The sequence below is a fragment of the Canariomyces notabilis genome (genome assembly GCF_033297395.1).
Source record: "Canariomyces notabilis strain CBS 508.74 unplaced genomic scaffold N656scaffold_6, whole genome shotgun sequence".
Lineage (NCBI taxonomy): Eukaryota > Fungi > Ascomycota > Sordariomycetes > Sordariales > Chaetomiaceae > Canariomyces > Canariomyces notabilis.
The window spans coordinates 139,886-157,880 of NW_027041828.1; the positions used below are offsets into that span (position 1 = coordinate 139,886).

The following is a 17,995-nucleotide window of genomic DNA, read 5'->3' on the forward strand; positions in this document are numbered from 1 at the left end:
GAGTCATGCTGGCCTGACATGTCAGTGGTGCCTTGGGGTTCCAGCACACAGCCAACCAACAGACGGTACCCCACAGTCCACTGTTTCGTTGAATCGGAGGACGTTGCGGCTCGTCTGACTCTCCCTGTAACCACCGTCACTGCATCGCAAAGTCAACAATGGCAGGGTTGCGAGTTCTGTTGATGCAAAAGCATGCAGTCGTGCATGACACAAACTGGAACACGGCACTGCTCCTTACGGCCGGCCGAGGCATAACTGTCGGGGTACGGAAGCTGCAGTCAAGTGAAGATTGAACACATAATTCAGGTAGGTATTGCACATTGTACATACAATACATACTCTACCCACATATGTAGATACCTGAGCTCTGTCCCTTACACGTGTACTGTACCTTTCTCTGCCTTGTTCTAGTAGTAAGGCAAACCTCAATTACATGCCGGTGAACTTCAGGAATCGCAGATAAGAACCATAAGATACCCATTGTACGCGGGGCCAGCAAATGTGCGGTACTTTTCCTTGTCTTCACAATTGCCTCAACAGGCGACTCCCGGTACGCGATGCAGCAAACCGGCTGAGCTAAGCGGGGCACAGCAGGAGGGAACACTGGGAATAAGAGATGCGGTGTGACTGAAGAGGACGTCCGAGTTGGCCTTCGCACTCTGGGTTACGTACGCTATCTGACAAGAGACGGCAGCGAAATGCCCAGGTGTGATGACAGCAGCACCAGGAATCTGGCACCTATTATGCATATTCGTGAACCACTCAAGTTGTCTCATTTCTGCTTTCTCATACTGGATATATTTACCTATAATTCTATCATTTGGCAAAAGGTATTATACGTAACGTTAACTTACACACTCGGTGTCACATGATTACGAGGCCGATCGGTTATAATTCCTGAATGAGGAGAATTTCTCTCTCGCCTGCACTTGCCTGCCTTTTCTCCAACTGGCCCGCTTCTCAGTCCGCTTCCCTTTGACTAGGCCGAGAATGGAAAAGCAGAGGCCGGTTGACCAATGACACACCCTGGTAGCCCACCACTTCTAGGCAATTCCTGCCGCTGCTGAAGTTCCATGCCAAAGTCTGTGTGGTAAGTTAAGGCCGGAAGGTTCAAACCCCATTCTCTACGGATACACCTGTAGACTTGTGCAAAGGTAATACAGTACGATACGTACGAACCACGCTGCATGGCGAGTGCCCAGCGGAAGAGATCAATTGCTGGTGAGTGAGAATGGATATCCTCAGACAACAGCGAGAGAGATACAACATTGGTATATGCTATAATACACACTATGTCTGGCTGAAAAGCGTTGTGTATGTACATAAATACAAATCCACTGTAAGTGGACAAAATGGCGAGATCACCCGCATCTCTCGTCATCCGTGATAGGACGGAAATAACGAGAGTTCCAAGAGAGCTTTATCTTTGGTCCAATGTTTGCTGAATCAACCACCAATCGGGTTTCCAGCCTCCTCTCACCTGCAGTTGCGGATCCTCTGTTTCCCAGCCTCCGGTAGTGTACACCCGGCAAGGTTTGTGAATGTATATATGTACTGTACCACTCTAGGCTACTGTCAGGAACGGTTTGATAAACACTCGGCACCAATTACTACGATCTCTGGCGATCTACGAAAGATACGAAGCCACCATCTTGATGCTGACAACTTTTGTCCCATACCATCTCGCACGTACGAAGTAGAGGCCCCATCAACAGCACAAACCATGGCCCAGGTCTCTCTCCATCCGCCCGTCAACAGACACGGTAGAGCCTAACTAACATTATGGCACATCGTGTCCTCTTGGAATCGGGGGCCGTTGTCAGAGTAGCATCTGCTGCTAGCAGCCACGTTAGCGTGGAGTGTGCTACCTTACGGTTACAATGTCAATCAGGTAGGATTCAGGTTCAGGGTCGTGTCTTTAGCGTCGCGTCTTCACTTGCTGTCCATGTCATTGTCCCGCCGCAGCGGGTTCGGCCCCAATCCTTGTCCTTAGCTGTGCTATTAGCCAGGGGTTGCCTCCTGTCAGGTTGATGACAGCGGGTGCCGTCTTCTGCTTGTTGGGGGTAACGTTAGACTGCTACGCTATGTAGATAGTCACATACATTCATTTTCATACACTTCCACTGCAATACGCACACACTGCAGACGGGCACGCATGTGTATGTGCATGTATGCATGTCCCAGCAGTTGGGATGTGGTGACAGTTGTTCTCGAGGGCGTCCTATGCAACTGCTATTCCATTGAGACACCTTGCCAGATGAGCAGATAAAAAGCCGCTCCAAACAAGAGTCAAGGCGTGCAGGGCAGATAGACAGCCATTCCCGACGAGGCCTTAGCACAGCACATATGGATAACCCTGGGCCTGACTTGCAGCAGCGTCGCTCGGACTTGGGTGCCCAGGCCCGGGTCCGGCAGGTGCGTTCCCCGACAACGCTCGGGGGGCTGACTGCAGCGGACGCGACGGGTGGCTTATAGAAATTCGTAGATGTAGGTACTAGGTAAGGTACATTACTGCCACAGGGAGCTTGCATCCTTCTGTTGCTTGTGGCATGGGAAGCAGTTGGGGTGGCTTGCTGACTGATACATGCGCGGTACGCGTTGAACTCCCGAGAGGATGGGTGATGCAGCTCCTGAGTTTGTCATGGTATTAGTGTGGTATGATGATAATGTGAACATTGGAAACACACACCCTGATCTCTAGTTGCTAGCTCGGCGTTCTACCTTTGCTTTTCCTCACCCCGCGCAGCCTTCCGATCGGAATGTGGCTGTAATTTCTCACAATTTCCCCGACCCGATGGGCCGGGTCAAGACCCCTTTCGCTGCTTTGCTCGTCCGATTTTCGTTCAGCCCAGGGCAATGGCGAGAGAGGCTGTTTCGCGTACCTGTTTGCTGGGACTTGGCGATCGGCTGTGTAACCCACATCAGCCCAGATGTGCCCATCTAGGGGTGAGCAAACGGCCGCTGACGGATGGAGACGCTGACGGTGCATCCCGGAAGGCACGGAGCCACTATCGTACTGCTATGATGTGGAAACCGAACGAGTTTGTCCAGCTGTCCGATGGAAGATCGCCGAAACAGTTGATGGCCCGTAGAAGCCAGCTTATACTCAAGCCCCTGGATTCTCTGTAGTCTCTCCCAGATGCGGCTCGTTTGCGGTGGAAACCGCCCCTGACACATTGCCGCCGTTTCCCTACCACGTAAACGCGGCGTTCTCATTAGGTGAGAAGGGAAATGTGTGATCGGATATCCTTGCCCATATTTCTCCTGTCCACGTCGAGTTGACGAGCACTGATCCCCCGTGTCCAAACAACTCCGCATCCTCACATGCAATATTGAGACCCGTGGCACTTGTTCATTCCTGGGCTGGGAATATGAGGTCAATCGTCTCGGATCGTCTCACATGGAGTCGCTGAGAATTGGGCGGCACTGCAGGCTCGCCCTTGATCTGGTTCTCTGGGGCACAAGCCGGACTGCCGGGCGCGTTCTTCATGCGGTACAGCTTTGCACTCTCATCCACCTTTCCGAATAGGCTTCAATCCGAATATCTGATCTGCTGAGAGCTTCAGCTCATCAGCCCCGTCGGCAGTGACCTCTCCGAAAAGAAAAGCATTCCTTTCCCTGCTGGGGTTGTGTCGCTTTTTTTGGCTGCTGTTGCTTCCTCCGCTGGGTGATTTCGTGCTCGAAGAAAAGGGAGTGGTGCGTGGTAGGGATGAGGTGGTAGTATCCGGTTCTAGCATCCAGGCAAATGACGATTGAGCTAGAGTAGACCGCGTCGGTATCGGACCTTTGGGCCGCTCCGGAGGCGCCGCCAGGATAGGATCCGAGCTCCGGCCATCGGTTTCGGCGACAGGGCTGGCAAGCGCCGGATTTGTGTCGTACTTGGGCGATGCCACTATGGGGTCGACAGTTACATCGGTGTCCATGATGTCTGACTTGTCGATTGCTTGCGGTGTCGGGGGATCCTCTGGCACAGGGGGCAGCGCTTTGCTTTCGTTCCCAGATGATGGTGACGACAGAGTTGCTCTCGTCTCTTCCACAGCGGACGAAGCCATTACAACAGGGGTGGTATCGAGTGCAACAGTCGGCGACCGAACCTCTCTGGGCGTCGAGATGGTGAGCGTATTGAGAGCAGGAAGCTCCTCTTCAGGAAGATCGAGTGATGGATCTTCCAAGTAAGTTTTGACAAGCTGAATCTTAGCTGCGGCAACCTCCACAGTCTCAACGTGTTTCTCTTTTGCGTCTTGGGACCCCGACACCGCCAGCAGCTTGAGGTTCGTGATCGTCTCCTCTAGCATGGCCGCGAGTCGGCGATTCCTCCTTTCCATCAAGGTCAAAGCTAGGGTATGTTCCGACGACATATTCGTGGTATCGGCGAACGAACTGCGGCCTCCTCGAGTTGGGACACGGGCTTCCTGAAAACCCTGGACATTCCGGCGAATCTCGCCCATTGCATCACGCACGGCTTGGTTGATGCCGAGCTTCTCTCCCTTCTCAATCATGTTCTTGGCGGCTCCCTGTAGTAAGGCCTCAACGCCTCCAGGTTGCTGCAAAAGCCTAGATGACGACGAGAGCGGCGATCTGGCACCCAGGGTGCGTTGGCGCAAGCCACCAAACCCACGGAACGAAGGCGTAGAGACGCGCGACTGACCCGGGGTTGGTACGGGCGTGAGGGCTGGGCTCTTGCCGGTATACTTGAATATCAGCGTGACGCCACCAGCAGCATCAAGGTGGTCTTTCAAGTAGATGGCATCGTCAACAAAAGTATGAGGTCCATGGGGAGGGTCTGGGGCTGGGTATTTCAGCATCAGCTGCAATGCAACAGAATAGTCGGCCTCGAGCACTGCGTAGCTGGTCAGCATCCAGGAGGTTCCAGGGAAGGCTAGTGTGTCTTACAAGTCCACCTGATCCGGAGGAGCATAGCGACACAGATGAGATCTATCAGCTCTAGGTTGGGGTCGTAGGCAAATAGAGTATCCCAGAGGACCAGCAACTGCTCAAACGAGAACTCTCTGCCAAACAAAAGGCGAATCCACCGACTTGCCATAGTTAGCTCTCGAGTTATAGAAGGGCCCAAGGGAGGAATCTCACATGAGGAATATCTGGGGCAGAACCTCAATGTTCCGCAAATGTATTGCAAGTTCCTCATCAATCTTCATCAGAGCAACTTCGTGGATGTACTTGCTCCTTTCGACAATAGAGTTCCTCTGTAGTGATTCCGATTGGCTGTCGCTCGCGACCTCATAGAATGTGCTCGCCTTGTCCATGACGCTGGAGAATAGGGAGAAGGCGTCATGTTCGACGAACTCGGAACTCAGCATTTCGGCGATGAGAGCGTCGGCGGGATCGTCGGCAGTGACGGTCGAAGGGTCGACGGCATCCTGCGCCACAACCCAGACGATCGGGGCGAGCAGCTCATGCATACCCTGGCGGTAGCCGCCTATGTTGGGATGCAGCTTGCAGTAGAGAAATAATATGTCCAAGATGATGGTTTGGACGCGCTCCTCGTGGTAGAAGGGCTCGTCCGGCAGCCTGCGAACATCCTGCAGAATCTCGGCTCGAACGGCCTCGTCTTTGCGCACGGCATTCCACGGCGAATCGGGGTCATCGGCCAGGGGATCAACCGAGACGGAGGCGAGCAGCTCGGGATGCCGTATGTACCTCAAGTGCCCATCGCATATTGCGCCGTACGAGGCACGCGTCTCGCGCAACAGTTCTGGCCATTGCTCAGCGGGCTGGGACCGGAAAAGAAGGAAGGCCTTCCAGCATATGGACCGCAGACCGGCGACACATGGACTATTCGGACCGTTGAACCTGAGTGCCCGCTGAAGGTCCTCGATGTTGGATCCATCTTTGAACGTTTGACTCCATCTCGACCTGGCGGATGTTAGCTATTGATGCTACTTGATGCGCGTTCGCTCTCCGCAAAGGAACCAAGATCAGGTTAGCCTGGGAGGGGTGAAACGAGCAGGTAAATTTGTACTTTGCCTCTGCCAGTGATTTCATGATTGCATAAGGTACTCAGCAGTAACATATTCCGATCTCAGCCCTTTTGCGACATCGGACTCTGTCAGTGTGTTCTTCAAGTTTGAGAGGCTACGTAGTAGGTATTGTAGTGTACCTACGGTTTATATACCGATGGTGGAGATCGCGAAGTAATTATGCGATGGGCTGCAACAACCTTTTTTGAAGCTATGGAAGAAATTGAAGGTGACAACCTGGAATCCTCCATGCTGTTGTAGATACTGCTGCGTGTGCAGCACTCTGGACGCTGAGTGTCGTCCCGTCGTCACCTACTGGAGTCCGGCTGCAGTGGGACACATGCAGGTGGGGCTTCATGAGTGGGTAGTAGTGGACCAGCACCCAATCGCATAACCCCGAGCAAGGGTCTTCAAGGCTTGTTCCTGGCCCTGTGTCTGGTCCCAATGGTGCTGGTGTCCACCCAATCCGCTGAACAATTCCAGACTTGCAACTCCCAACTCCTTGGCCACAGATAACCTACCTACGATCTTCTCACAAGGTCAGCATCGCACTCGATAAAGACAAGAGACGGAGTGACTCACTGGCAAAGCCATTCTCTGAGTGTTCATTGGCACTCCAGAGAGCGAAGGTCTAGAGAGGCAAACGTTACCTAGACCCTGGCAGAACTCGCGGTGGCCAGCAAACAAACTAACGTTCTTCGGTGGACGGCTGAGCATCTAGAGCCCCGCCACATGCAAAGCTCCCGAACCCAAGTCACCTAGCTCCCGATGACGGCGGGGAACCCCTGATTCTCATTCTCTCATTCAGCTTTCTCGCCATGTCCTCCTGTCCGCTCGCTCTGTGTTCGGCGACGCGAGCTGAGGACAGTCTCGAATTGTCATAATGTCGGCCGACCTCTTTGCGGCATTTGGAGACTCGCCGCAAACATCTGGCACCCAGCAAAGCCAGCCTACGCCAAGTGGCATATCGGCCACCGCCACGCCGGCCCCAAGTGATCCTTTCTCGATATTGAGTGTCGAGTCTTCTGCTTCACAGACGCAGGGCATCCAGAAAACCGCGCCATGGACATCGCTCCAGCAGACTACGGCAGGTCGGCAGACCGATTTGCTCCGTGTACAGGCCGCCCAGCCACAGATGAGCACGGGCTGCGCAGATCTCAGTAGTCTAGGAGGCCAAGGAGCTTTTCAGGATCAGGGTCTCTCGCTCCCAGGCGCCCAGAAGACAGTACAACCGGACGAGGATGACGATACCTGGGGTGATTTCGAGGTGGCTCCTACCACTTCCCCTCCTCCGCCCGCTGTCTCGGCCTCTATGGCCCAACCACCACGAGCCCGTGTCACAAGAGCCTCGACTCTTGATATTTTGAGCAACAAGCTGCTCGACTTGGCGGTGGAAACGCCTGCCCTTGAGCCTTGGCAGGAACGGCCGTCGTGGGAGAAACCTGCCCGTACTGAGGAGTCGCCGAGACCGGCGCGCAACCCGGACCCAAATGTCCTTTTCGATGCCGACTTCGAAGCGGAAGGTGACGTAGATAGCACTGGTGACGACGAGTTTGGGGACTTCGAAACTGGGACGGATGGCTCCAAAACTCACCAGGCCGCCACAGCGAAACCATCACAGGATCTCCTGCTCTTAGACCCCACCCCAGCACCGACAAAGAAACAACCCCCAGGTTTAGTTCTGTCAAATACAGCTCTTCCTGGGAAGGCCTCATCTTATCCAGAGGCACCAAAGTCCCCTTACGGTTCTTTTCAGGAACGGAAGCCCGAACCGGTGAAACAGCTCCAGGTGCAGCTTCCTACCGCAACAAGAGTCCTCTCAGAGCCTAACCAGGCCTCGCCCTCCCCGGTGACTGCCTGGCCCTCCTTCGAGAATGATGACAGCTTCGGAAACAAATGGGAGGAATTCAAGGACCTCCCCGATATTGCACAGACCGCCGGTTCAAAACCCCTGACATCTAAAAACCCTTCAAAAACGAAGTCTAATCCGACCCCAGCTTCGGCCGCTGCCCCTGAATGGGACTGGCAAGACTGGGGCGGGACAGACGATGTATCCGCCTCCCAGAAGACTGGTAAAACCAACTACACGGCGCAATGGCGATCTCAATCCCGCCCACCACCCTCCCCAGCGCCCGACAAATCAGGCCCGCCGCCGACCAACATCCCGCCGCCCGCCATCCTCCTCTCTCTTATGCCACAGCTACTCAATCTGGCCTCCGCCTCCTTGCTCAAGCCTCTGCTCACTCTTCCCTCGTCCTCGGCAGCATACCAGCACGTCGTCTCTTCCCCAAACACGCTAGCCTTTTTGCGGGCCTATCTGATGTTAGCCACTGTCGCGGCGCGCCTCGTCGCAGGTCGCAAGCAGCGCTGGCACCGCGACAAGTTCCTCTCGCAGGCCATGTCCATCTCAGCCGCCGCATCGTCCTCGGGCGGGCGCGGCATGAAGCTCGCCACCGTAGACCGTTCCCAGTCGGCCCGCGAAGACAGCGAGGCCGGCGAGGTGGTGACCGCGTGGAAGGCGAACGTCGGCCGGCTGAGGGCTGTCGTCGCGGCCGTCAACGCCGCGCAGGGCGCTAGTCTGAGGGTTCCTGACGTTGGATCATTGGCCGTGTCGACGGCCAAGGGGGTGCCCACTGCCCCGCGGGCGTGCGTCGTTTGTGGCCTGAAGCGCGATGAGCGGGTCGCGCGGGTCGATGTGGAGGTGGAGGATAGCTTTGGGGAGTGGTGGGTCGAGTTCTGGGGCCATCGAGAATGCAGGAATTTCTGGGTTGAGCATGAGAAAGAGTTGAGGCAACGTTAGTCAATGTCGGTCAGGTTTGCCCAGGATGGGATATCACGGGCGGTAATATGCTGACTGCACAGGGGAGACATGGACACACAGTCAGTTGCATCGTAAATTAACCGCTTGTGCGAACTTGCAGTTGGGGATGCAATAGCAACACGGCTGCTGATAGGTTACGTAATTATCATATTGGAAACAGATGTAACTCACTGCCAACTGCCTCGGTTTTCTCTCGTACAGAGCACTTGAGGTTGTTTAAAACAGGGGGCCAAGGAGGTCTCTCAGGGGGCCAATGCGGAGAAAGGGTTAGGGTTGCTTTAGCCTTGCCGTGGACCTCGGCTCTGCGCTGTGACGGCCGAATTTTGAAGCCTCTTAAGGGTAGGTACAGTACAGCACTTAAATCGGTCCCAAACCGGAAGACCAATAGTTGACTTAACCTCTAACTAAGTACGTACCCCTATTCCCCCAGCCCTCAACGCCAGGGGCTCACACACACCGCCAACTCCAAGTTGTGCTTTCCCTCAACCATATTCTAGCGTCTCCTTGAACGGCATCTGTCTCAGATCCAAAGTCGTTTCGGAAGGTTTCTACTTCGTCTGCAATACAGAACCAGACAAACCCCGTTCATACCTTGCTCTGTGCAGCGTGGAGGTTCCGTATGAGAGTGCGTACAGCCAAGCCACATTGCTCTACATAGCAAGCCGAGATATAGATACGGATTCCCGAGCTGACTCTGACCCCGATAAGTGAGGAGCGAGCGGCGCAGGTGAAGATCGTAGCTACGCGTTGGGCACGGGTTGCCTTGGACTGTGTAAGTAGTTGGCTGCTATTAGCGAAGCTTCAAAAGCGGTCTTGGGAATAGTTGAACAATTACTTACTCAACTTATAGGAATGGGTTGGACCTAGACCCTGGAATCACCGAAAGGATCCTCTTGGATACCTAAAGAAACCCTATCGCCAAGTACAGAGGCACCGCACCGCGGCCTACCATGACACTAAAGGTGATCTATGTTACTCGCCACGGGGTAAGTGTCGCAACACTGCTACATGCGGATCCAGAGAGCTCATATCGTGCTGCGCACGTGTTCCCGTGTTCCACTATGAATCCCAAGGGGCTGACAACAGCAAGAAACGCGGTCCCTTCAACTCAATGACTGACACCTCGTGCTAGTTTCGGTCAAACTGGGTCGTCAACCCATCCAATGGCGACTACACAGCCACCCTAAGGTCTCCGACCGGCAACCCGGCCGATCCAGCCTTGACGGCACACGGGATCAGCCAGGCGAACGAACTCGCCGAGAGATTGCTGGTCGTGGAGCCGCCCATCGAGCGTGTCTACTCGAGCATGTACTACCGCTGCCTGCAGACGGTTGAACCCTTTGTTCGCAAGGCGCGGGCCCCCAACACGACTGCGGCCGGCGGCTCATCCGCACCCTTGAGGATCCGAGGAGAGACGGGCCTGGGCGAGTGGTACGGCTCTGCGGAGTTTGCGCATCCGACACCGGCGAGCCTCGAGACGCTCAGGCCGCTGTTTCCGGATCTGCTCGAGCCCGATTACAGGCCAGCAGTCACGCCTAACCGCATGGGAGAGGGCATTGACGAGCTGCATGACCGGGTAGCGGCGGCCGTGGACGCCGTGATTGCCGAATGTGACCGGGACGGCGTACGAGCCGTCCTGCTGTGCACGCATGCCGCCGTCATCATTGCTCTGGGGCGGGTCTTGACGGGGGAAATGCCTGATGATGTTGAGGTCGAGGACTTTCGGGCCTTCACATGCGGGCTGAGTCTGTATCGGCGGCGGCGGCAGCAAGTGTCGGTGACGGAAACCTCGCCCCTGGGCTGGAGAGGGGGCCGAGGAATCCGCGGGGGTTGGGACTGCGAACTGAACAGCGACTGCACACATCTGTCATTGGGTGAAGAACGAGGCTGGTGAGTCATGAGAGTAAAAGATACATGACATCCCTAGGATACCATGTCTGACGCTGATTACAGGAAGTTTTCCGGGGACGAATCTTTTGAGACCACCGCCAATGGCCCGAGCATGTTGGATGCGGGCACCCGGGCGAGAGAAATGTTGGAGGTAAACAATGATTCCACAAGTCGATCCGGGAGTGTCAGGGGTAAGCTGTAGCCCTCCGGGTTTGCGTTGCAGCCCCAGGTACGATGACGCTTTGGGTACAGTAGTCGGCGGGTTTGACGAGCGGTCGGGACCGTGTGCCTGTCTGCTGCTGTGAAATCCTGAAGATGGAATTGTGCTAAATCAAATAATACCTACCGTAGTAGCTAGCGTACATTACAACTCCGTTGAAATGCGGGTTGTCCTTTTGAGGCGTAGCGAGTACCTTAGGCAAGTTGCTTCCCAAAGTCTGACCCTCTCAGTACATTGAAGCTTCGCAACTGTGACAGCGGCGTTGTAATGGAGGGTGGGAATCTACAAAACGCTGCGAGATCCGGTGAAACCTTCCAGGTTGGAATGGTGTTCTCACTGCTAGGCTCTAGTAAGGTAAGGTAGTAATGTAAGGTAAGGTAGGTATCCTTAAGGAGCGAGATAAGTCCTTAGTAGTCCTAGATTACGTTGAGCACAGTACTTCGAGAGGCCGCGATGGCTGTTAGTGTAGCTCAAAACTTAGATGCAAAAATCATCCTCTCTACTACCCCTTCTAACAGCAACTCCAGCTGGCACAAGTATATCCAACGACCTCATTTGCTCCCAGTGTCATCACCGGATTGTTCCTGCCTGTCTTCCTTTTGAATCCATCGTGGCAGCCTGGGCGGAACTTCACCCTCCATGTTAGGGGACCGTCCAAGTCGTGTACCCCTTGCCAACCGCCCTGGCGGGACGGGAGCAGTAGTCCCAGGCTGCCAGGTCGCCTAGTCATCACCAAGGTACTTATCATCACGGCCGACCTCATCAGCATTGCCATCATCTTTGACCTGCCCTGTTCCAGGTTCTTCTCCTCCCTTCACTTTCCTTTTGGCGTCCTCCTATACTCCCCCACTGCATAGCTCAATCTTGTATTAGAAACCAAAGAATTGACGAGACGCAGCAATGGAGGTATTGCTAGCGTGTTTTTGCCCTCGTGAATGTCCCATGAGCAATATCTAAAGTCCGGAAAGCCATGGACAGGAGAGTTGGCAAGAGATTGGACTGGTATAATACTTGGTGCCATGGACGTTGCACAAGACGCATTGGTGGTGCAGAGTAACAGTCATTTCATCTCATCACCAGGAGGAATAATTTGGTCAACTGGATGCAGGATATAGTTAGAATACCGTATAATCCTGGGCAATTTGGCCATAGCTAAGGCATGCTCTAAGCCCGGCGACCAATCCCAGCCTGGCACCCTGCAATGCGCTTCAACTTTGCTGATGTGATGCGAGCTCGAAGTTAGGGTTTGAAATGGGTAGAAGCTTGATTAGAGACGTCGTTTGCCTTAGTACGTGCCTTAGCTATGGCCAAATTGTCCACGATTATACGGTATGCCCGTCATCACTGCCAGTTGGTGTCACCCGGGTAATCCATCCGCGTTGTCACTCCTCTCCAAAATGTCGTTGATGAAATCAGTGTCGTCCAAGCCATCAACAAAGTCTCTCTCATCAAACTCCTCCAAGTCTGAGGCGTTTCTGGTCAGGTAGTGGTACGCGCCCCGGTCAAACTCATCATCCCAAGGGAGGTCTTCGTCGGGGTATTCGGTCGTGTAATGGTTCTCGGCTGCGTGATACCCCTGTGTGAGTCTGCTTGGAGAACATTACTCAAAAGAAGCGGAACCCCACTTACCATCTTCATCCTCCTCGTCCTCCAGGAACTCTTCTTCACTATCGTTTTCATTGCCATAATAGAACTCAACCATATCGGGCTCCGTATCGAAGACCAACAAGCCGACGCGGTGAGCCGGCACTACCTCGTCTCGCAGTCGTTCGGCGGGGACTCGTTCGTACGTCTCGATCACGTAATCATCGTCGTCTGTCGTATATTCGGAGTCGATATCCATTACTGCAGCCGCTGCGGCTTGCCTTGCGCCCTTCTCCAGCCCTTGCTCGCCCCTGTGTTCTGGATGACGTTCGAAATAGCGCTGCTTGGGGGCCTTTGGCCGGAACCGTGACATAACGGGGCTCGATTTAGATTTCTTCTCGATTTCTTCCATCTTGTCGATGTTCTTGTTGATTTCATTGAGCGTCCAGCTGTCCATAACCCGAGACAGTTCCTCCATATTGACGCCTTCACGACGCATAGAGGGAGGAAGGGAGGGCTTTGAACCCGTCGACTGTTTGATGCGAGCCTTGACTCCTGGCCTCTTATTCTGAGTAGAGCCGGGCTGCTTAGCTGTATTCCCAAACTGCTGGGATGCGGGTGTGGGGGATTTGGTAGCTCTAGAGTCATCCGGTGCCTGAGTTGACCCCGCAAGGGCTGCGTTGTGTTCTTCAATGACAGCCTTCAGTGACTCGCCTCGCTTCTTTGCGCTCCGCTCGACAAACACGGCTGGGGCACTTCGTTTCTTGGCTACGCCAGCGGCCGGCTGCGGCGAGTTGGATCTCGACAGATGGAATCGTCGCAGCTGGTCCGGGGTCGCGCGAGTCAGAACGGACGGTGCTGGCAGTTCCGGAGGCGCTGACGCCCGAAGTTGGGTGCCAACAACATTGCTTGCAGCTTGGACTTGAGTTACTTTGCGGGTCTGACCAAGAAGTCGTCTTTCGTCGCCTTCTCGAGTCGGCTGGATGGAAGGAATGGTGGGCGCCTCGGGAACAGCGGGCCGGGCTGCAGGATCCGGAGGTTCTGTTTCAGTCTGTTTGCGCCGGTACACCCAGGAGATATCGCCAGACAAGCTGCGGTAACGCTTGCTCCTGTCGAGCCCTTCCGTCACAGCCGTCAGTAAGTTCAGAAAGTGACGGGGGATAACGTGGATTCAACGAACGGAGAAAGTCCACAGGGTCCTCATCAGTGCCACGTTTACGCTTGACATGAATCGTCTCTGGTGGCAGGCCTTCCATGGCGAGCGGCTCGTTGGTTAGACGTGGTTGAACATTCGACGTGTTGCAAAAGACATGGAGGCGCCCGGAAAGGGAGATGTTCAGGGCCTGACGAGGCCTGACAATTTTGAAGCTCTGTTCACAGTGTGCAACGTCGGACGTGCCGCGGTGGGTTCGTCCTTTTTGGCCAAATCAGTTCCTAAACTACCTGGCGAGACATATAGTGATACCCAGCTTCGCGCCTGTAGGAGCTCCCCAATTGATGACCTTTTCTTTCCTCCGAAAATGATTGAAAGATGGTAATGTCGATGACGCTAGTAAACGCTAACTTTACCAGGAAGTGGAGTTCTGCGGGGGATCCCCCCAAGATGGGGACCGCACTTGTGCCAATAGCTGCCAAGAGGAGCCAGAGCTCCCAAATTGCATCATCTGCGTCAGTGCGTTTTAACTACCTCATAGCTCTACCTTATCAGTAGCATCGAGGTTCGCTTGCCACCAAGATTGTAGAGGGCCGATGGATGAGAAAACAAGTCTTCCACCGGGCAGGTTAGCTGCTTACTCCCCCATCTCTCCTCTTCACCATGCTGCAGGTGAGCACCTTTCAACGATAAGTATTGGCTCACTACCTGCGCTATCTTACCTCAGCTTACTTCCAAGATCCAACTTCCCCGGTGAGCCAAAGTCAAGTCTCAGCCTCTCTGGTGGCCGCCTCTCCCGTCGAGAATCATGTAGATCTTGATCGCTGTAACAACATAATCAAGGCACTATAGCCATTGATCGTTATCCATCCTGTGCATACGTCCCGCAAATGAGCTTTCGGCTGGACGCAGACAAACATTTTCAACGGATCTGGACATTAGAATAAGGTACTTACTTCTAATTTATTCTGCCTTCGAATGCTCCTGCTGTAAGACCCTATCTACCCCACCATTGACCTACCTTGGTACCACGCTTCAAGTTGTGGTGGCGTGATGGCCATGCCTTGAACCGCCCGTTCGCTACGTAAGGTAGTTGTGGCCAACAGCTGCCCGCTTCTTTGAACAGACCCCCTCTGAAGCCCTCGACAGAGGTTCTTTTTTTGCAACGGCTAACCTCTAGCCACCTATAGGGGTCCCTTCGAACGCTTTACTCGGACACGTGTATTAGCATCAGCGAGAGCACTGCACGAGCATTGTGTTTGATGCATCCGTCGCCCCGCAGACCGTCAACTTAGATCTATTGCCTTCCTGCCATGGCGACTGCCCGAATTCCAGTTGTCCTAACCTACCACAAGTCTGGCACAGAGCCGCCAGTCTTTGTGGCGGGCACATTCTCTACTCCGCCATGGGAGCCTCACGAGATGGAGTATACAACGAAAGAGGACGGGGAACACCATTTCAAGAAGGAAGTCTTGTGTGAACCTGGCTCAACAATCCAATACAAATTCCGCTTAGGCAATGGAGACTGGTGGGTGCTGGATGGGAACTCCCCGACGGTGACGGATGGTGCTGGCAACACGAACCATGTGCTGGAAGTGAAGCCCCTCGCAGAGCAGAATCTTGCTCAGAATCTTGAAACGCAGCAAGACACCAAACCACTTTCCAAGCATCTCCGATCTGTCATTGATATTGAGGATGGAAGCGGTTCTAGGTCAGGCACACCTATATTTGCGAGAACTGCTGCAGAGGTTGCGGATTCTGCCGCCTCCCTTCACGAAGAGGTGCCAAAGCGCGAGACACCTAGAATCGATTCCTGGAGCCGTGATGTCCGCAAAGGTACGCCTACACCGTTGTCGGAAACGGCGAAGACCGCCGCGGAAGTAGCCGACAGCGCCGAGACTCTGGATAACGACGAGGTGTGTTTCCCGCCACCGTTCATAGTGATACGCTATAGGCTGACCAATTAGAACACAATTCTAATATTGGAGCAACCCCCTGACGAGGACGTTGCATTTGAGGTTCAGGGTCCGGGTGAAGAGTTCCTTGGGGATCAAGATGAATACATTGCCGACAAGTCTCCCCTCTTCGCCCACGAGTGCGTTGGGCTCTATGAGTCGAGCGCAGAGGCGACGCCAGCGGACACTGAGCCGGAAGATTTAGCCGTAGGCAGGGCGGCTCTGGGGGAAATTGATGCTGATGAAATTGACCCAAACGACCCTACACTGGAACGCTTCCCTTCCGAACGGGAAGATATAATGGACACGGTTCGGAAACTTGAGAGCGGACTTCAGGTGGACCAGCCTTTTGACACCGGCCCTCCTTCCCCAGTCTACAACGTCTCGCGGCGAGGAACCGAGGATATTACGGGTGACTACACGTTGACAGCATCCCAACCCCTGCCCTTGGGCCAGCGCGTCTCGATCAAGCCGGAAGCGCCCAGGTCGAGTCGCACTTCTGTGAGCTCGGTTCCCGCGTCTATTTCGCTTCATTCCATATCAGAGGCCGAAGAACCAATCGGGGAAGAAGAGGCCAACTTCCCCCCTGCGGTAGTGTTTTCTAATCCTGATATGAAGCCCAGACCCAAGCATCTGAATCTTCCATCTAACAACGAGGATGAAGGGGTCGTCTTACCGGATGGAGTAAGCCCCAGGACTGTCAAGCCAGAGCAGCGCCGAGTCGTGAGACCCAACGACTCGCCGTCCCCGCTAAATGACGACGAACTTGTCGAGGCCCCCGCCGACATCACTAGCACCACGCTAGATGCTCACGCTGCCGAGGGTAAAGTGAGCCCCAAAAGTCCCGAGTCAGCAGGGCCTGGAGAAGTAACGAGCGGTGAACCCGCGGCACCACAGCCGGCGCCCTCGGCTAGCGGCACTGGGACGGCCATGGAGAACGGGACTGATTCTGGACAGCTGAGGAGGAGAGGTGCGCAGGAAAATCCACCCAAAACATCCGACTCTGTCCACCTGACGGGAGTACAGACGAGCCAGGGAGGCGGCTGGCTTCGGTGGCTCCTCAACCTGCTGTTTGTGGACCTGATTGGAAGGCTCATTAACAAACTCACTGGTCGCAAGACAAAGACGTAAGACGCGGCGCTGGCACTGCAGCCGGACAGTTGGCTTTTCTTTTCCCGTTTCATAATTGTTGACTTATTTTCTCAGGTTGTCTTCCGCGGACAGGATGGCGGTTCTCGTTGCGATTGGCATCGGTCTCGGGGTTGGCTATGGGTGGTGGACGAACGCCAAGCAGATGATAGCTCAGGGGGTGGCCCGGTAAGCTCAGCGTGGTACTTAGTAGTCTTTACTGTACTCAAGGATTGCTCCAAATTGTCTGGGAGGAATAGCGGATATGGATTATCTCGGATGTCGGTCGTTTGTGAGAGAGGAGTACATGGCAAGTCTGTTCAAGTCTGAGGCACACACGGACAAGGGGTCCTAGGGGTCCAACAAAAGATTGTACTGTACTTGGTATTGTAATATGAGATCATCCCCTGAACGGTGTCCTTTTTACTTGGCGATTAAGTTGCTAATGGAACATTTAGACTTCCGATGCCTTGAAAAGATTGGTAATCAAGCTGATTTGCTCTTCGACGGTTGTTGTCCATACGCGCTGTCCCTCCATGGCCGAGGGGCAATATTTCGCAACATATCGCTCGAGTATTTGAGCTCTCCAAAAGTCCAGCACAGCCTCACAAAATTTTGATAAGGAGCGTCGAATGTCGTTTTGGAAAACAAGTTTCTTTCATAAGATTTGCAGCAGACGCAGGCTCAAGTTTCTCAACGGCAGCCAACTCAAATCGCTTGGTGCAACAGGGGGCCCTACTGGTTTCTGGTGTTATGCAAGCAGCGAGTGCACAGAGGTTGCAGAGTCCAATGGACTGCGGTTGAACCCCCACGGACGTTGGTGGTGGGGCCAATGCTTATAACGGGGGACTACTTGACCCACCAGTGTTTGGGTCCTCTCACTTGTCAAGTACCATCGTAAGTGCAGTCAAGGATCATGGTTAGTCAGGGATCACCCGCCACCTGCCAGCGCTTGGCTACAGGTGTGGCTAAATTGAACATCCGATTGCCTGTCCAACGCGGCCACCATGCACACCTGCATGTCGGCTAGGATCTGACACCTGGCGAGAACTGAGGCACCTGGTAGCCAAGACTTGCTGAAGGCTTCTGATTGGCTCTTGGCAGGTGATCCTTGACTAACCATGACTACACTTACGATGGTATCTCACACCGGTAATGTTAGCCCAGAGTCATGACACGCAAGATAGCCTTCTAGGAACTTGCAGGTCCAGCAATTTACACACATCTTTTACAAGCCCGCGATTCTTTTACAAGCCCGCGATTCTT

At 54.2% G+C, this 17,995-nt stretch overlaps 7 protein-coding genes across 7 annotated transcripts; 3 read left to right on the plus strand and 4 right to left on the minus strand.

Annotated features, from left to right (window-relative positions):
* Window positions 1-362: 362 nt before the first annotated feature.
* On the minus strand, window positions 363-756 carry N656DRAFT_777198 (uncharacterized protein). Its single transcript, XM_064814777.1, has one exon. It carries the CDS (start codon window positions 747-749, stop codon window positions 534-536), a length of 216 nt encoding a protein of 71 aa, XP_064671636.1. The 5' UTR covers window positions 750-756; the 3' UTR covers window positions 363-533.
* A 1,083-nt stretch (window positions 757-1,839) lies between these two features.
* N656DRAFT_568731 (uncharacterized protein) lies at window positions 1,840-2,657 on the minus strand. Its single transcript, XM_064810128.1, has 2 exons — window positions 2,103-2,657; window positions 1,840-1,988 (listed from the first exon to the last, which is right to left on the minus strand). The coding sequence occupies exons 1-2, from the start codon at window positions 2,529-2,531 to the stop codon at window positions 1,905-1,907; spliced, it is 513 nt and encodes a 170-aa protein (XP_064671637.1). The 5' UTR covers window positions 2,532-2,657; the 3' UTR covers window positions 1,840-1,904.
* Window positions 2,658-3,413: 756 nt separating this feature from the next.
* N656DRAFT_568561 (RabGAP/TBC) lies at window positions 3,414-6,443 on the minus strand. The gene is made up of 5 exons (XM_064810127.1): window positions 6,123-6,443; window positions 5,981-6,046; window positions 5,089-5,874; window positions 4,894-5,036; window positions 3,414-4,840 (listed from the first exon to the last, which is right to left on the minus strand). Exons 2-5 carry the CDS (start codon window positions 6,001-6,003, stop codon window positions 3,510-3,512), a joined length of 2,283 nt encoding a protein of 760 aa, XP_064671638.1. The 5' UTR covers window positions 6,004-6,046; window positions 6,123-6,443; the 3' UTR covers window positions 3,414-3,509.
* Window positions 6,444-6,463: 20 nt separating this feature from the next.
* On the plus strand, window positions 6,464-9,067 carry N656DRAFT_777202 (uncharacterized protein). Its single transcript, XM_064814778.1, has 2 exons — window positions 6,464-6,506; window positions 6,561-9,067. The coding sequence occupies exon 2, from the start codon at window positions 6,862-6,864 to the stop codon at window positions 8,776-8,778; it is 1,917 nt and encodes a 638-aa protein (XP_064671639.1). The 5' UTR covers window positions 6,464-6,506; window positions 6,561-6,861; the 3' UTR covers window positions 8,779-9,067.
* Window positions 9,068-9,964: 897 nt separating this feature from the next.
* N656DRAFT_706225 (phosphoglycerate mutase-like protein) lies at window positions 9,965-10,891 on the plus strand (the record flags this gene model as incomplete). The annotated part of the gene is made up of 2 exons (XM_064811338.1): window positions 9,965-10,689; window positions 10,753-10,891. Coding segments are annotated over 2 exons (864 nt in total), but the record flags the coding sequence as incomplete, so codon positions are not given.
* A 1,375-nt stretch (window positions 10,892-12,266) lies between these two features.
* On the minus strand, window positions 12,267-13,749 carry N656DRAFT_767102 (uncharacterized protein; the record flags this gene model as incomplete). Its single annotated transcript, XM_064813533.1, has 3 exons — window positions 12,267-12,472; window positions 12,539-13,612; window positions 13,674-13,749. 3 exons carry the CDS (start codon window positions 13,747-13,749, stop codon window positions 12,267-12,269), a joined length of 1,356 nt encoding a protein of 451 aa, XP_064671641.1.
* A 1,210-nt stretch (window positions 13,750-14,959) lies between these two features.
* Window positions 14,960-16,732, plus strand: N656DRAFT_796579 (uncharacterized protein; the record flags this gene model as incomplete). The annotated part of the gene is made up of 2 exons (XM_064817543.1): window positions 14,960-15,562; window positions 15,614-16,732. 2 exons carry the CDS (start codon window positions 14,960-14,962, stop codon window positions 16,730-16,732), a joined length of 1,722 nt encoding a protein of 573 aa, XP_064671642.1.
* Between the last annotated feature and the right edge of the window lie 1,263 nt (window positions 16,733-17,995).